Source organism: Sinohyriopsis cumingii, chromosome 7 (assembly GCF_028554795.1).
Source record: "Sinohyriopsis cumingii isolate HCF-2022 chromosome 7, ASM2855479v2, whole genome shotgun sequence".
NCBI classification, from domain to species: domain Eukaryota; kingdom Metazoa; phylum Mollusca; class Bivalvia; order Unionida; family Unionidae; genus Sinohyriopsis; species Sinohyriopsis cumingii.
In genome coordinates this window covers 72583661-72597954 of record NC_142967.1, presented here as the reverse complement: position 1 = coordinate 72597954, position 14294 = coordinate 72583661, and the positions used below count along the sequence as shown (strand labels likewise).

At 35.0% G+C, this 14294-nt stretch overlaps 1 protein-coding gene across 1 annotated transcript in view; it reads right to left on the bottom strand.

Moving 5' to 3' along the window:
• LOC149795509 (dynein axonemal assembly factor 9-like) overlaps nucleotides 1-14294 on the bottom strand; it is a 233920-nt gene that overhangs the window by 210397 nt on the left and 9229 nt on the right. The window contains exons 3-6 of the mRNA XM_089965307.1: nucleotides 9231-9321; nucleotides 7267-7295; nucleotides 5098-5222; nucleotides 821-917 (exon numbers count right to left, since the gene is read on the bottom strand). Of these exons, the coding sequence (XP_089821433.1) occupies nucleotides 821-917; nucleotides 5098-5222; nucleotides 7267-7295; nucleotides 9231-9321 (342 nt within the window). The remainder of the gene's footprint in view (nucleotides 1-820; nucleotides 918-5097; nucleotides 5223-7266; nucleotides 7296-9230; nucleotides 9322-14294) is intronic.

Genomic DNA, 14294 nt, shown 5'->3' with positions numbered 1-14294 from the left:
AATCCTCTCTAAAACTGCCATGGGGTGATACATAAAGAATTCATACAAATTCATGCTATAAATTTCAAATAAAATTAGTACTCATATCAAATCCTATATAAAACTGCCATGGGGTAATGCAAGAAACAGTGAGTGTATGGTATTTGAATGATAAATAAATTATCAAAAAGAATTTTCAGTGTTACATACCCACTGTACAGTTAATTTCAAATATCTGTTCTTTCTCACTTTCTGCATATTTAACTCTTTCTTGAACTCTACATCAAGTGTCTCAGGCTGGGTCATGTAAGCAATTGTACTTTTTAAATCTATTTTATTTGTTTTCTTTTATTTCTGTTTTTTACTTCCACAAGTTTTTTTTGCATCACTCCAATCACAAAAGCAAGCCTGCATCACACAAGTCAGCCTGCAATCAATTTTCAACTGGCTCCTCATCTCCTCAAACGTATCCTAAATTTGTTTTTTGTTTTTTGTGCTGGGAAAGATTTGCATGCATTACTATTTGCATACCCATTGATGAGTCTCAGCAATGTTTGTTTTGAAACTTCTAAAACAAACTTTGTAACTATTGCAATTCAGCAAATCATAATGTGACTTAAGTCATCCCAACTATATCATAGTGACCAAGAACTGACATCTATCAGTTTGAAATTGTTCAGTCATATCTTTAAAATCACACATTTTGAAGACAATTTAGTATATTATCTCTACCATTTACTGAATTCACTTAAGCAATCAAGACAGAGTTCATGTTCCTTTCATTTGAGGAAGCATATTTTCCAAAACTGCAAGCATGTCCCAACATGAATGTATCACTCACCTGAACTGCTGAATGGAATTCCAACCTTTTTCAAATCTTTTACAATGGAAACAAAGGTTGTGATCTTGAAGTCTTCTACTGCTTCTTGATCTTCACTCTAAAAAGTTACAAACTGGTCATGTAAATGTGCAGCAGTGCTGTTTTGGTGACATTACCACTAACATTCCCAAAAGTGATAGTTTTTTTTGAGACTCTAAAAGTGGATTTTGTGATCCTGAGGCAGGTCAGTGCATGTGACCCAAGCAACCAATACATAATTGTAAATACATTATCATATCACATAAGCCTGTAGAAAATGACTGGAAATTTAAATTTGATAACAGAAAATATAATACCCATTTTCTTTTTAGAAATGAATACACTTCTAAACAAAAGAAGTTGGTAGACTTGGCACTTCATTTCTCATCATCACTCACATACACCAGCAAATAAACAATTACTACCACACATCCATTAAATAAAAGTAGAAATAAAGACTTTATGGTCGACCACATTGAATGTCAGTGGTCTTTGAAAACAATGATACCCTTTTCTTATCATATCCCAAAACTGCCTCAGCTACAAGTAAAAAAGCTCTTACATTTTATCTATCGGTACTTATATTTTGTCTCAAAGAATACTGTCTTCATTCTTCCAAATATGGATTTTTATTACATACATAGTGTGAAATATAAAGACTTATTGTTTAAATAATTTTCTGATTTTTATTTTTTTCTCTCCATATGTTCAAATGTGAAAAATATATTCTTATATTTTCACATGTGAAAATATAAAGATTTTCCATCAGGCCGTGCAATGCTTGATTGTGTGTGCCTGCAAAAGTTATACCTGCAGAAACAAAAATGAGTACTTTGTGAGCTAGAACAAACAAATAGAAACTGCCCATGGAAATTAATCTCTGATAAAGAAATTTGTCCAGATGCAATATGCATCTCTTTGAAGTTAGTTCCCCTTACTTCTTTGACAACAACAACAAACCTGTTGTGATGTATTTTTGGACTGGATTCACATTGTTTTTAGATAGAATCAAATAGCATAAAAAAAAGGGACAAAAATGTAATTTATTGTTACAATTATGTCAACCCAATCCTACCGCTTTCTTAGGTTATGTATATTTATATGATCAGCCTATGAAAGGCGAATTTATAAAAAGTGGGTGGGGTTGGGCATGTTGTGCTAGAGGTAAGCTTAATTCTCTAAACTTTTATTCTGGAGCAAGTTTGGTATATAACAAAAAGACAATTTTCTTTTCTTGCATTAATACTGGATATGTTTGAACTTGTGATACCAAAAACAATATATTTTAACTTCTAGTTTCGTGCCTCATGAAAATATTACATTTTTTACACCATATGATGAAATATATCCAAAATTAATGTACAAAAAAAAATATCCTCTTGTAATGATCTGATCCAAAAATATTCAGAATAATAGTTTATGCAACACAAATTTAATATAAAAATATTTAAAACTGGGATATATTTTCCAACGCCAGTCACAAAACTGTACAACCTTAATTCTTGTCTGATTCCTGCCAATACTTAAATTTTTATTTTTAATTTTGAGATTTTGAAATTATGGATCATATTCACATGAATCACATGATTAACTTTGTATTACAACTGCAATTACTGTTTGAAATTTAAAAAATGCAAAAGTACCTCACACATATGAACATGTACAAAGATGCACAAATACATAAGTTACAATTCTGTAAGTGCTACTTGGGTATGGTTAGTTACTGAAATTACTGATCAGTTTATCCTAGCAACATTATTCTGGTTATGCCACACATCACACTTACTATTGGCCATTCCATCTGTAAATAATTATACCAGCAACTGAAATCCGAAACACTAGGATATGCAGTGATTACAATACTGCATATATTTCTAGAATATCTATTCACTGCCTTTGGTGTTGGACTGGAAAAAATTATCATGCACAATTTTGGGGTTCAAAGTAATGTTAAAAGTAAGAAAGTTGTTCTTTTGGTTGGGGACAATAATTCTGTACAGTTTGACTTCTCATGCAATGTAAGTACAAGGTAAAAAATGTAGTCCATTGTGACATGCTACTGCATATTAGAATGAGTACAGCTAATGGTTACGACCACCCCTACATAACACTGAACGTAGCAAAAGCACAGCCAGCTAATGTCATCCTGCATCTTGATACTAAGAGACACACCTATCCAGCTTTCTGAAACCACAATATTAGGTTCCCTTTTTCTCACAAATTCTGGGTGGCCTGAACAAAGGCCAATCCCAAGAGAGCTATCAGAGAGGCTTGCAACCATGTCTCCAGCTGATTTAATAAAGACAAACACATAAAGCATTGGCAATACATAAATACATTGTCATATTTTCACATATTATTTCACCATCAACATTAGAACATATTTTGATGATGTTTACATATATCTGACAAATATTATCTACATAACCTGCACTTCAGTATACACATATGTAAGTGGTTTTATTCCGCAACTCAGTTCAGTGAGCTATGACTTTCTAAATTTTAACAAATGGCTCCTATTTTCACAAGTTGTTTCCATACCACAAGACTAAGTTAACTGTAAATTTTATTTCAACATTTGTGTAGTTTGTTCCACACCTCCCATGGTGAGCAATGACAGTCAGAACAATCAAATACGGTTTCTGTTTTTTCACCAGTTGGTTCTGTACCACTGGTCTTTATTGTTCTGTATGTACTTGTTTTACTGAATGAATGGTTTGATTCCATACCTCACTACATTGACCCATATCTGTCCAAAAATTCAAATATGAGTTGTGTTTCAACAGCAGATACTTGGCCTGTATTCTTTTGTACACATTTGATCATCTGCATGGTTTGGTTACACACCTCACTAGCCACCCTTGATTTTCAAAAATGGTCAAATATGGGTTGTTTTCCACCAGATGGTTCTAGACAACTGAAATGTGTTTGTTCTGTGTAATTTGGTTTCACACATTACTACAGTGACCCATGACTTCAAAATAGTCAGTGGGGTTATATCTGACACCAGCTGGTTCCACACCACTGGTCTTCATTTTCTCTATATGTTTCATTATTTGCATAGTTTGATTCCACACAATACTACTAGTAGTCCATAACTCTCAACACATTAAAATAATGGCTATTTCCACAAGTATGCTCAGTAGCACTGACCTGTTCCATCTATAAAGTTTGGTACAGGTCTATGATGTAGAACCAATGTTACTGTGTTTAAGCCATTTTGCTTCTTTCGGTCATTGACCTTAACCTTTGACCCTTTGCCCTACAAATCATTTGACTTCTGCTTTACCCCAAGTACAAGAGAGTCATAAAATCATTTCCAGGTCTGTGATGTAGAGCTAATTCTATTATGCAGAAACCATTTTCTTCTTTCACTCACTGTGACTTTGACCTTTGATATTTAGAACCCAAAATCAATCTACTGCTTCCTTACCCCAAGTAAAAGTTATCCACACAGTTTGGTAACTGCTAATGTGGAGAACCCAAGTTACTGTGCATAAGCAAAATATGGAACAGATAGACAGACATATGGATAAATGAAAGGACAGTAAAACACCAATACACTTCACTGTAAAGCAATGATCCTTAAGCCAAATTATTTTTGACAATAAACTAACCCCATATCATCTATGCAAATGGTATTCAGTAGATTTCATTGTGGTGCAAAAAGAGGATGGTGGCACAACAATTTTTTAAAAAACTGAACCAGTGGGAAATGTTTTTTAAATCCAAAGCCAAGCCCTGCAATGGCCCTACTCCATACCAGCTAACACTCAATGCTCAAATACTGCTACAATGCCACTAAACCTCACTAGCATATTAGTTACATGTATTAGGTATGCTTTTACCTATCAAATACCTACTGATATACTTATATTGTGTCTAAAATCTTGTAGATCATCCTTCATCTGTTTCCATAGGAACAGTCTCCAGCATAAAAACTCTGGATACTTCAGTGGCCCTAGATCTCATCAAACAAGGAACCGTATCAAACAGTATTATAATTGAACTAAAATGCTAGTTTTTGTTTCCTCCAAGAGTCATCTACCAATTGGTATGTAAAACAAAAATCACTCTACGCAAAATCAAAGTAACTTCTCAGGACCCTTGGCCCCAAAAGAATATAGTTGTTTGTTTTGGCTGCTATTTGAGTCATGTGATAGTTTTAATAGGAACAGTTTTGCAGTAGATTACCAGGCAAAAACTGCATACTAATAATTGACAGGATAAATTATAAGTGAGATACACCTAGCTCTTACCTCCTCGTCTGTCAGACAGTGGAAGAATACATTTCGCCAGTGACTGACATAGGGTAGCAAGTAGTAGTAGTTGACTGAATTGCAGTAAACATCCACTTTATTCCTCTGGATCAGGATTAAAATATCTAAAAATCAAGAAAATTCAAACTACAAAACAATGAGAATATATTCCTACACTTTTCCTATATCAACAAACTGACTTTGCACTTCTGTACTGCATTGCTTAATCTTTAGGCACATGCATGGATACATGGTTAATTATCAGAGACTGACGGTTTTCTCAAGGCTCTCGGTTAATACTCAGTCTGAAAGACTACCCTGTGCAAACATATGGTTAATGAAAATATGTAAAATGTTGTGAGAACTTTCGGAAGGTCAAATATGGAGGTTCCTGTTTAAATTTATATTTTGAAGCTTCCATACCTGTTATTATAATTATACTGTATTATTTTACAAATAACTGCATTTAAAAGAATGTCCCTGATATGATTGCAGAAGCAACATGTTACTAGAAAAAGAAGAACTTATTAACATTGAGATCATGATGTCATTAGTTTGTGATACACTATGAAATGAACAGTAATCCTGCAGAAATTTAAACTGAAATGACTACGGCACACTTACTGTCAATATAATCATCATTAGATTAAGAAAAAAAGAAAACAAATGATGACAGTTACTGGAAAGAATCCTAAAAATATTGTGTCTTAGAATCCTAAAAATTCTGTGCCTTAGAATCCTAAAATATTGTGCCTTAGAATCCTAAAAATACTGTGCCTTAAAATCCTAAAACAATTAAGTTTCTAAAAAGACTGTGCCTTAGAATCCTAAAAATATAGTGTCTTAGAATGCTGAAGCCTAGTCTCAGCATGGTTGCTAACTTTTCTATTATGTAAGTCATATTCAAGAAATAAATTCATCTGATCCCTATTTTTAGTTGCAATTAGCAACCATAACTTTCAAAAAAGAAACTGCAGTTCTTTCAAAAAGAATACTGGCACCAGCATCCCCAATAAATGTAACCCCTTATCTCCAAACATAACAGCTAACCATGTTCTGTTTGATATTTGCTGCTCTTTATTTCCCCATCAAAAATCTATAAAGCAAAGCTATAATGAAGATATATATATCTGCAGTTCAAATTTATACAGCCTATGAAAAGGGAAAAATTGTTTTTTAATATACTTCCTCACCTTCTTCTCTCTCCCTCTCTCTCATTTTCCCCACAATGATTGCCTAAATGACATGTCTAAATTATGTGTTCAACATTTAGAATGATTTGTGAAGATCTGATTACTTGTATTATGCTTAAAAAGTTAAAATCAGCAAACAATATACTTTAAAATCTCTTTATAATGCTTCCAACTTAAACAAAGAATTTTGTTTAGATCCCTGTTTTTGTCTATTTCATCAGTTAAACCTGAACAAAACAATAGCCCTTTTAATTTTTTATTGGTTCATAATTTGTGACTGTATACTGCACAAAATCCATAATTTATATCTGAAATGACCATGCAATTAATACACTTCTATATTAGTGGCCGATCAGCCCCTTCTATGATGATGTTACACATGACAGCAAATCGAGCCTTATGGAGGTTACATACTCAGTAGTTTTGAGCTCTTCATTCATTTTAATATCTGATTTTTGGATATTCTGTTCAAGAAATTTTACAGGAAAATGGATTATGAATCAAAACAAAAATATATAAAAAAGCATGAACAATTTACAATTTGAAAATTTTAGGATAGTGTCATGCACAAACCCTGAAATATTTATGAACCCCTAAAAAAGTTCTTGCTTTGAAATGTAATGACATTTGGATTTTAGCTAAACTGTTAGCATTTATCTTCTCAGCATTTACCGTTTATGAATTTCCTTCTATCCATGAGAAAACTTTAAATGATTCAAGAGAATAAAATAGACTTTCAGGTTCAAAATACTCTCAAATTAAAACTTTGTAATCATTTTCAAAAAGGTAACATATATTTCCAAGTTTGTTTTAATTTTGTACATTTGAATACAGGTATAGCAGATGTGATCTGTTTGCATTTAATGCTGGATTTAATTAGATCAGAGACAGTTTACAGACTTTATCATAACTATCAGGTCATACCTGGAGGTGAATAAAAAACAATAAATACATGATATTTTTTTAAGTTACGTACCATCTATCACTTCTTCATCAAAACCTGACCTGGAAAAGAGAGAAGCAAATTGACAGGGACTTGTTCATCAGAGCTATTAGACAGAACCATTATTTTGCTTGAACTATTTCTGTATTTCAATAACTATAATGCTTGTGACATAGAAGGTTATAAACACAAACTTTTTAATGCATTTTTGTTTTAATCTTAAGCATTTGTTAAAAGTGACTTTTCTTCTAAGAGCATCACCATCTGCATGTAACACCAGAAGAAACTAGAACATATCTGACACACTGAATGGAACAGTCAGGCTAGATCCATTAATTATTATTTGGCATCTTAATCTTGTTATGCTACTGTTAACTGACACATGCTTTTCAGAATGATTTTAACCATGAAATAGACTGACTGAAAGACAACAATAAGCACATGCTCACGGCTACAGACTGTATTCACATAATTCCATCATATATTTCATCCAACAAAAAGAGCAATAACTCTTACAACATCCAGGCAGCACATACATTTGAATCTCACAGCAACCCATAAAAAACTGCAAGACAAGTTGTGTTCACAGGATTCCATCTTATACTGCAATAGACAGCATGTGCAATGACTCCAACCAAAATTGCAGAATCAGTGAATTCTCAATAAGCATATCTTTATGTGCTGACCACAATATTAAGCAAGTTTCATGGCAATCCAACATAAACTGTAGTCCTGGACTAGTTGCACTAATGACTTATGTTATGCTACAAAACAAAAAGATCAATAACTCAAATAAAACTTTCCAGAGCAAATTCACTGAATGAAAAACATCAGAATAATAAACATAATATTTACCATGTTTCATGGTACTAAAGAAATGACAAATGGAAGGAATGATGGATCGATGCATGGATTACTGCAAATCCCATCCTCTGCCTCTATAGAGGTACAGGTGTAAAACTTAGGGTGTCCCAACTTGTATGGTATACCAACATATATGGCAAATAAATTCAACCTCAAAGATATGTCACAATAGCAGCTGTCAGTGAATTTGGCACTGCAATCTGGAACACAACCACACAAATTCTTCACATTTTTTATCCGATTTACTGCTTTATATGAGATGAATTGTGATCTGAAATTATTTGATTTCTGTTTCTTAATTTTGATTGCAAATATGGTTTTGTTTAACCAGATGTGACATTTGGTGCAACCTTGGACTTTATTCTTCAACAATGTAGTCAGTAGTGTGCAGCAGGTGGGGAAGAGCTGAGAATGTTTTCATCTTGATCACTTAAATGAGGAATAATGAACTGTATGTACTGGTCTTAGGTACTGACTCCTGCATTTATTTCTCCTCTTAAATGGTCTTCCCATTTTCTATGGCAAAATAATAAGACATTCTTGTAGCAATTGACTGAGAAAATAAACTATTTTTGGTAAAGTCCATGAAAATGAGCTTGTCAATGTGCTTGAAAGTAAACAACTCTGATCACAGTCTTTATGAGTCTTTGATCTCAGATTTGATGAATTTTCAAACCCTGGTATATTTATGATCACACACCATCTCTGGTTCATTTTTGAATATACTTGGATAAAAAAGGGAGTATTTTGCATATGTACATCCAGGTATTTTGAAAAAATGCTATGGAATTGCTACAAACAGGTTTACATTGTTCAGTGGATCTGAACTTCAACAAGCATATGATATACATAATGTGTGCAGCACCAGCAGCCACAATAAGAAGACAAAATTACTTTCCTATGCAGTAAAGATCCATGGCCCAGTGATTTAGAGCATAAGTCTTCAACAGAAAGCTTGGAGTCTGGCAGCTGTGAGTTCAAGCCAAGCAGAGACAAAGATTTCATCATAACTTTTTTGAAAAATAGTGTTCAATGAACTATGACACTATCATAGTGAAGAAGACCATCTTTTGGTACTCAAAGAATTTTACTTGACATTTTGTAAAAGGCATAACAGTATAAAGAATGCATACTTTTCTAATTCTGTCTTTCTCAGTTCAAAGAATCCAAAGAGCAGGTAGTTCAGGAGCTCTGAAGTACCATCACTGTAACGACTATCAATACCTGTAAAAACAAAAGACAAATATAAATGCATGAGCTGAAGCAATCACTACAAGAAATAAACAAAGGTACCATGAATGGTACATTATACACTTGCACCATGTTTAAAAGTTGTCTATGTATGAACTAGTCAGGCATGGTTAACTGGAAATTATTGACCAATGGATCTAAATGGTTAAGACATTTGGCTAAGATATATGGTCTTGAACTAAAGCTACTGTGCAGAAAGCAATATTTTCTTATTAGACTTACCATGACTGTGACCTCTGACATCAAGAACACAAAATTTAGGTTGCTTATGTAGACATGTGAAAGCCAGCCACAAAGTTTAGTAAAAAGAGTTTACTATATAACAGTTATTCTGCAAAATACATTTTCCATGAGCCATGATGATAATGACCCTGAATTTGGACTTTTTGACTTACAACGCTACAGCCCTCTTTCATTCCTTCAGTGCAAGCCTGCCATAAACTTTGGTTAAGATACATGGTTTAAAACTAAAGATATACAAAAAACATTTTTTTTCTTTCACTCAGTGACCCTGACCATTAACGTTTTCACCCAAAATTAATAAGGTTCTTCCTTATTCCAAGTGCAAACCATCACCAATGTTTATGACAGAACTGTTAAGTAGAAACCAATTTATCCTAGTAAAATGTTTCTTTGAGAATACTTACCCAATTATAATACCTTAGGAGAACTACTACTCACTCACAATCCATCCCTCACAGATACTACTTTTAAGTAAAGGAAGCTAAAAGTTGTCTGCCAACCTATGTGGAAGTTTCACAAAATGATCTTCCCATACATACAAGACTTTAAAGTAAAGTCTAAGAATACATTAGTTACTACAGGAACGGAAGGCATGCTCTCTATGGATGTAACTGCGGGGAAGCCAGGAGGATGTATGTGTATTATGATTTGGTAAGTAATCTCAAAGAAACATATTTTACCAGGAAAAATTGTTTTCTTCTTTAAACATGTTACCAAATCATAATACCTTAGAAGAATAGGTAAGAGGTGGAGAGAGGTACATCCCATTACCCTGGAGATATCTCCATCCCCCTAAGGTATGTGAGACAGTTTCTAGGTAACCCAAATGGAGAGGATTCCATCTGTCAGGGCACAGCTTCACAAGAGAAAAATCACCCCCCACCAACAAATCCAGAAGAAGTTATGAAGTCACATCTTAAGAAGCTGTTGATAGATCTGGAAGGGTGACCTGTTAAGATGCAGATATAGTACCTACCAGATTGAGTAGGGCCCTCTGGGATGACAGACCTAGATAAAAGTTAGAGAATGTGGACTCCAACCTCCATCCCACAGCCTGAATGATGACGGTTAGTGAGCAGTTTTGGACTGATGGTAGGTTGCTGGCAACCGCTTGAAAATCATGACTCAAAATGCTTGATAAGTTCATTTGTGCTGGAGTTATTTCCCTATAGACCCTTTGGGTAACCTAGTTATCTCCCTCTTGTATTAGCTATTTTATACATCTGGCAGGTAATTATGCCACTAGACAAGATAACTAATGTCACTAATGAATCTGCACCAAGTGTATTGTATTTAGTTATGTTAATCATGACACATGAGTTATTTCTAACCCACAGTATACAACTGTAAGAAGGGAAAGGACTGGGGAATACACATGTATACAGCAACGAAATGAAGAAAATCTCTCTCTCACTCTTACACCTTTTTTCTCTCTTTGACATACGTAAATAAACAAAACAAATAAAATGTAATGCAAATTAATATATACAAAATGGTCATTCCTAACACAAACACAATATAGCTTCATTAAAACAATATAGCATACACATATAACACACATTATACATTAGATTCAAGATCATTAAAATTTAAGGGCCATGATACAGAAACCAGCCATAAGATCTGGTGTCTGAGGAAGGAAGTACGTCATAAAGAAAAATACTGGGAAGGAAAACAAAGGGACCAGCTCCAGGGACCTTGTGAGAACAACCTACCATAAAAAAATAAAATGCAAATAGCAAAGAGCAATCCCTGAACAAGAATAATAAATACTTCGTTTCTTCCCAATTTTTTAAAATTTGTTACAGAAAACCACCATGGAGGGATACAGAAACTCATTAAAGCCTTTAACATTTTGAGATGGCTGGAGGGGGGTGCACTTCAAAGGCCATCAGCTTAACATAGCTAAAGGATGGAGAAGTGCCAACAAATAAAACAGTATACAGCTCACCATTCGTAAAAGAACTTTGATAAATGGCCCAGCTACTGTGGAATGCCATCAGTAGATTATAGATTGGTATGACTGAAATATGCAGAGAAGAAATGAAACACAATGGAAATAAAATATGCAACAGAAAAATGGAGCGCAACGGAAATAAAATAAGCAATTATTATTGTTTGTTTTTCATTTTTTCATTGAAAAAAATCAAAAGAAGTTTTTAATTATCAGATGCATATCTATTTAAATTGCACAACAGAAAAAAGAATTAATTTTCAAAACTGACAATAGTTATTGTTTGAGATGTGCCCATTTTAGAAATTATGCCATCGTCATGCAAACTATCACATTAAATAAATAAAATTCATTGCCAAATTTAGGATAGCATAAAGCCTTAGCACAATGGGAACAAAGTATGCAGTGGAAATTATTTATTTTATTTGTAAATGATTTGTTTAATTAAAGGAAGGATTTCATCATCAGATGCAATCATGATTGAAGGTTCATAACTGGCTGACCTAAATAAAATGCTACTTTCAACATTCGGTTTAATTATAATTCATTTTTTGTTTTTACATGTTAGTGTTGCTGTTGTTGTTGATTTGCCAAGGAATTGTATGTCCAATATTTTATTATTCCCAAATTATCTTGTTCTTCTACATTTTTAAAAAAAAATCATTTGCAAGTATCTGCACAGATTATACACATACCCTCTGATATATGATTGTATCCATTGTGCCTAACATTTATCACTTAATTACATGTACTTTCTTGTACATTTATTATGGGCATTTAATTGGAAAGTTTGCCCATGGCGAGAAATATAAATTCATTCACATTTTTCTGTTTTGCAATTAGTGAATGTTGACCAGCTGGGAATGCTTCTAGTGCAACCTCCATACATTAAAGAGCTTAAAAATAAAGGGCAGATAATGAGATTACCGAAAGGGGCTATTTGCTGAGCAAACAATGCATTTACTCCAGGACGAGATAGTCTGTTTTGATATATTGTCCTATCCTTTTATGAGAAGTAGAAAAAGGCCTGATTGCCCTCGATGCAATGGCTCTGTTCTATTAAGGTACCACCTAAAAGCCCAGAATGGGTCTTGCAGATGAAAGCCCAGACTCAGTCTTGTAGGTGGTCTTCGGTTGATGTGTCCAGATGAGACAGAGGGTTCATGACAAAAGTTTGGCAACCCGTGGAAGGGGGACAGTTCTTGGTGATGCTGTCATGAGTAAGATTGACCTGTCTTGTTGGAACTTGCATAAAATTCGGGTCTGCTGATATTTCGTGAATTCTGCCTGCTGTCACTAATGCCATGAGGAAGCATGTCATGTAGGAAAGGAGCACCAAAGATGCCCCTGAAATTGGTTCAAAGGGTGCCTTGTCCAGCCAGATTAATACCCAAGATAGGTTCTGCTTGGCGAGTAGGTCAGATAAGTCCTGGTTTTGTCCGAAACCTTCTTTCCCATGATGATGAAAGGTGTCAGCGAACGTGAAGTGGTAGTCTTTGATCGTATTTGGTGCTAACTTTCTCTCTCCAAAGAGCCAGAGAAGAAAATTAGCTACCTGCAGTATAGATGCCTGGAGAGAAATGGTATGTCCATTTGCGCACAAATGAGTGAAAATGTGTCATTTTCCTTCATATGCTTTCAGATTGGAGGGCCCTCGCATCCGAGTGATTCTCTCAACGATTGGTTGTGAGAATTGTTTAAGTCTGTGGGCCTGTCCGATATGATCCAGATGTGCAGGTTCAGGAGCTCCAGACAGGGCAGGGATGAAACAACTGCTGTGGTGGTTGTTTGAGTAGATGGTTTCCAATGTATGATTGACAAGGTCATTGATCCACAACTCCTCCCTTTGGAGTGGTGTGATGATAACGAAGTGATAGTCTGATTCCCTTGCTTTCTGTATCACATTTGGAAACAGAGGTGTTGGAGGATAGGTGAATGCTTTCAGGTTGGTCCAATCCATCAATAGGGCATTGACTGTCCAAGCTTTTATGTCCAGGACGGGAGAGACAAAGGATGGGAATTTGGCATTCCATGTTGGCACAAACAGGCCACCAACAGTTGGTCCCATCAGGTACAGATCTGAGTGAGAACCATGGGATCATGAGAAGATTGGTTCTGTATTGGTTGGCTGCTCCATGACAATGAGTCAGCTAGTACACTGAAGTGTCCCAGGATATGGTGAAAATAAATGTGGCTTTGTTGATGATAACACCACTTCAGATAGTCCCACACCATAACGCAAAGTTCTGGGGATTCGGGTCCTTCTTGTCACTGGAGATAAATCTTCACTGTAGGATTGAGTTCCTCCTTGTCGTTTGAGATAAGTCACCTCTGTGGAGTTGTTGGACAGAATGAGAACTCCCTTATCATGCAAATATTCCTGCCACCGGTGAAAAGGCTTTCACCATGGCAGTCTTCTCTAGAATTACTGATATGAAGATGTAGTTCCTGAGATTATACACTAATGACATCCTGAAAGGTGGGCTCACCTAAGCCTTCTGTACTTACAATGGTACAGACTGTAATCTCGAGTGGTTGGATGTGTAGATGGATACCTGCCCTGAACCAAGTTTGGTTTTCTCCCAATTCCACAGATGGTGCCTCAATTGGGTGCAGATGGTGAGAGGATGGTCCAGTGGGCAAACTTAGGAATATATTAGTGCAGGGGAAACTGACCAAGGACCATGAGGTCTGCTGCCACATTAAGCAAGCCTAGTAGGCAAAGGAATTCGCATGCAAATAGAATTTT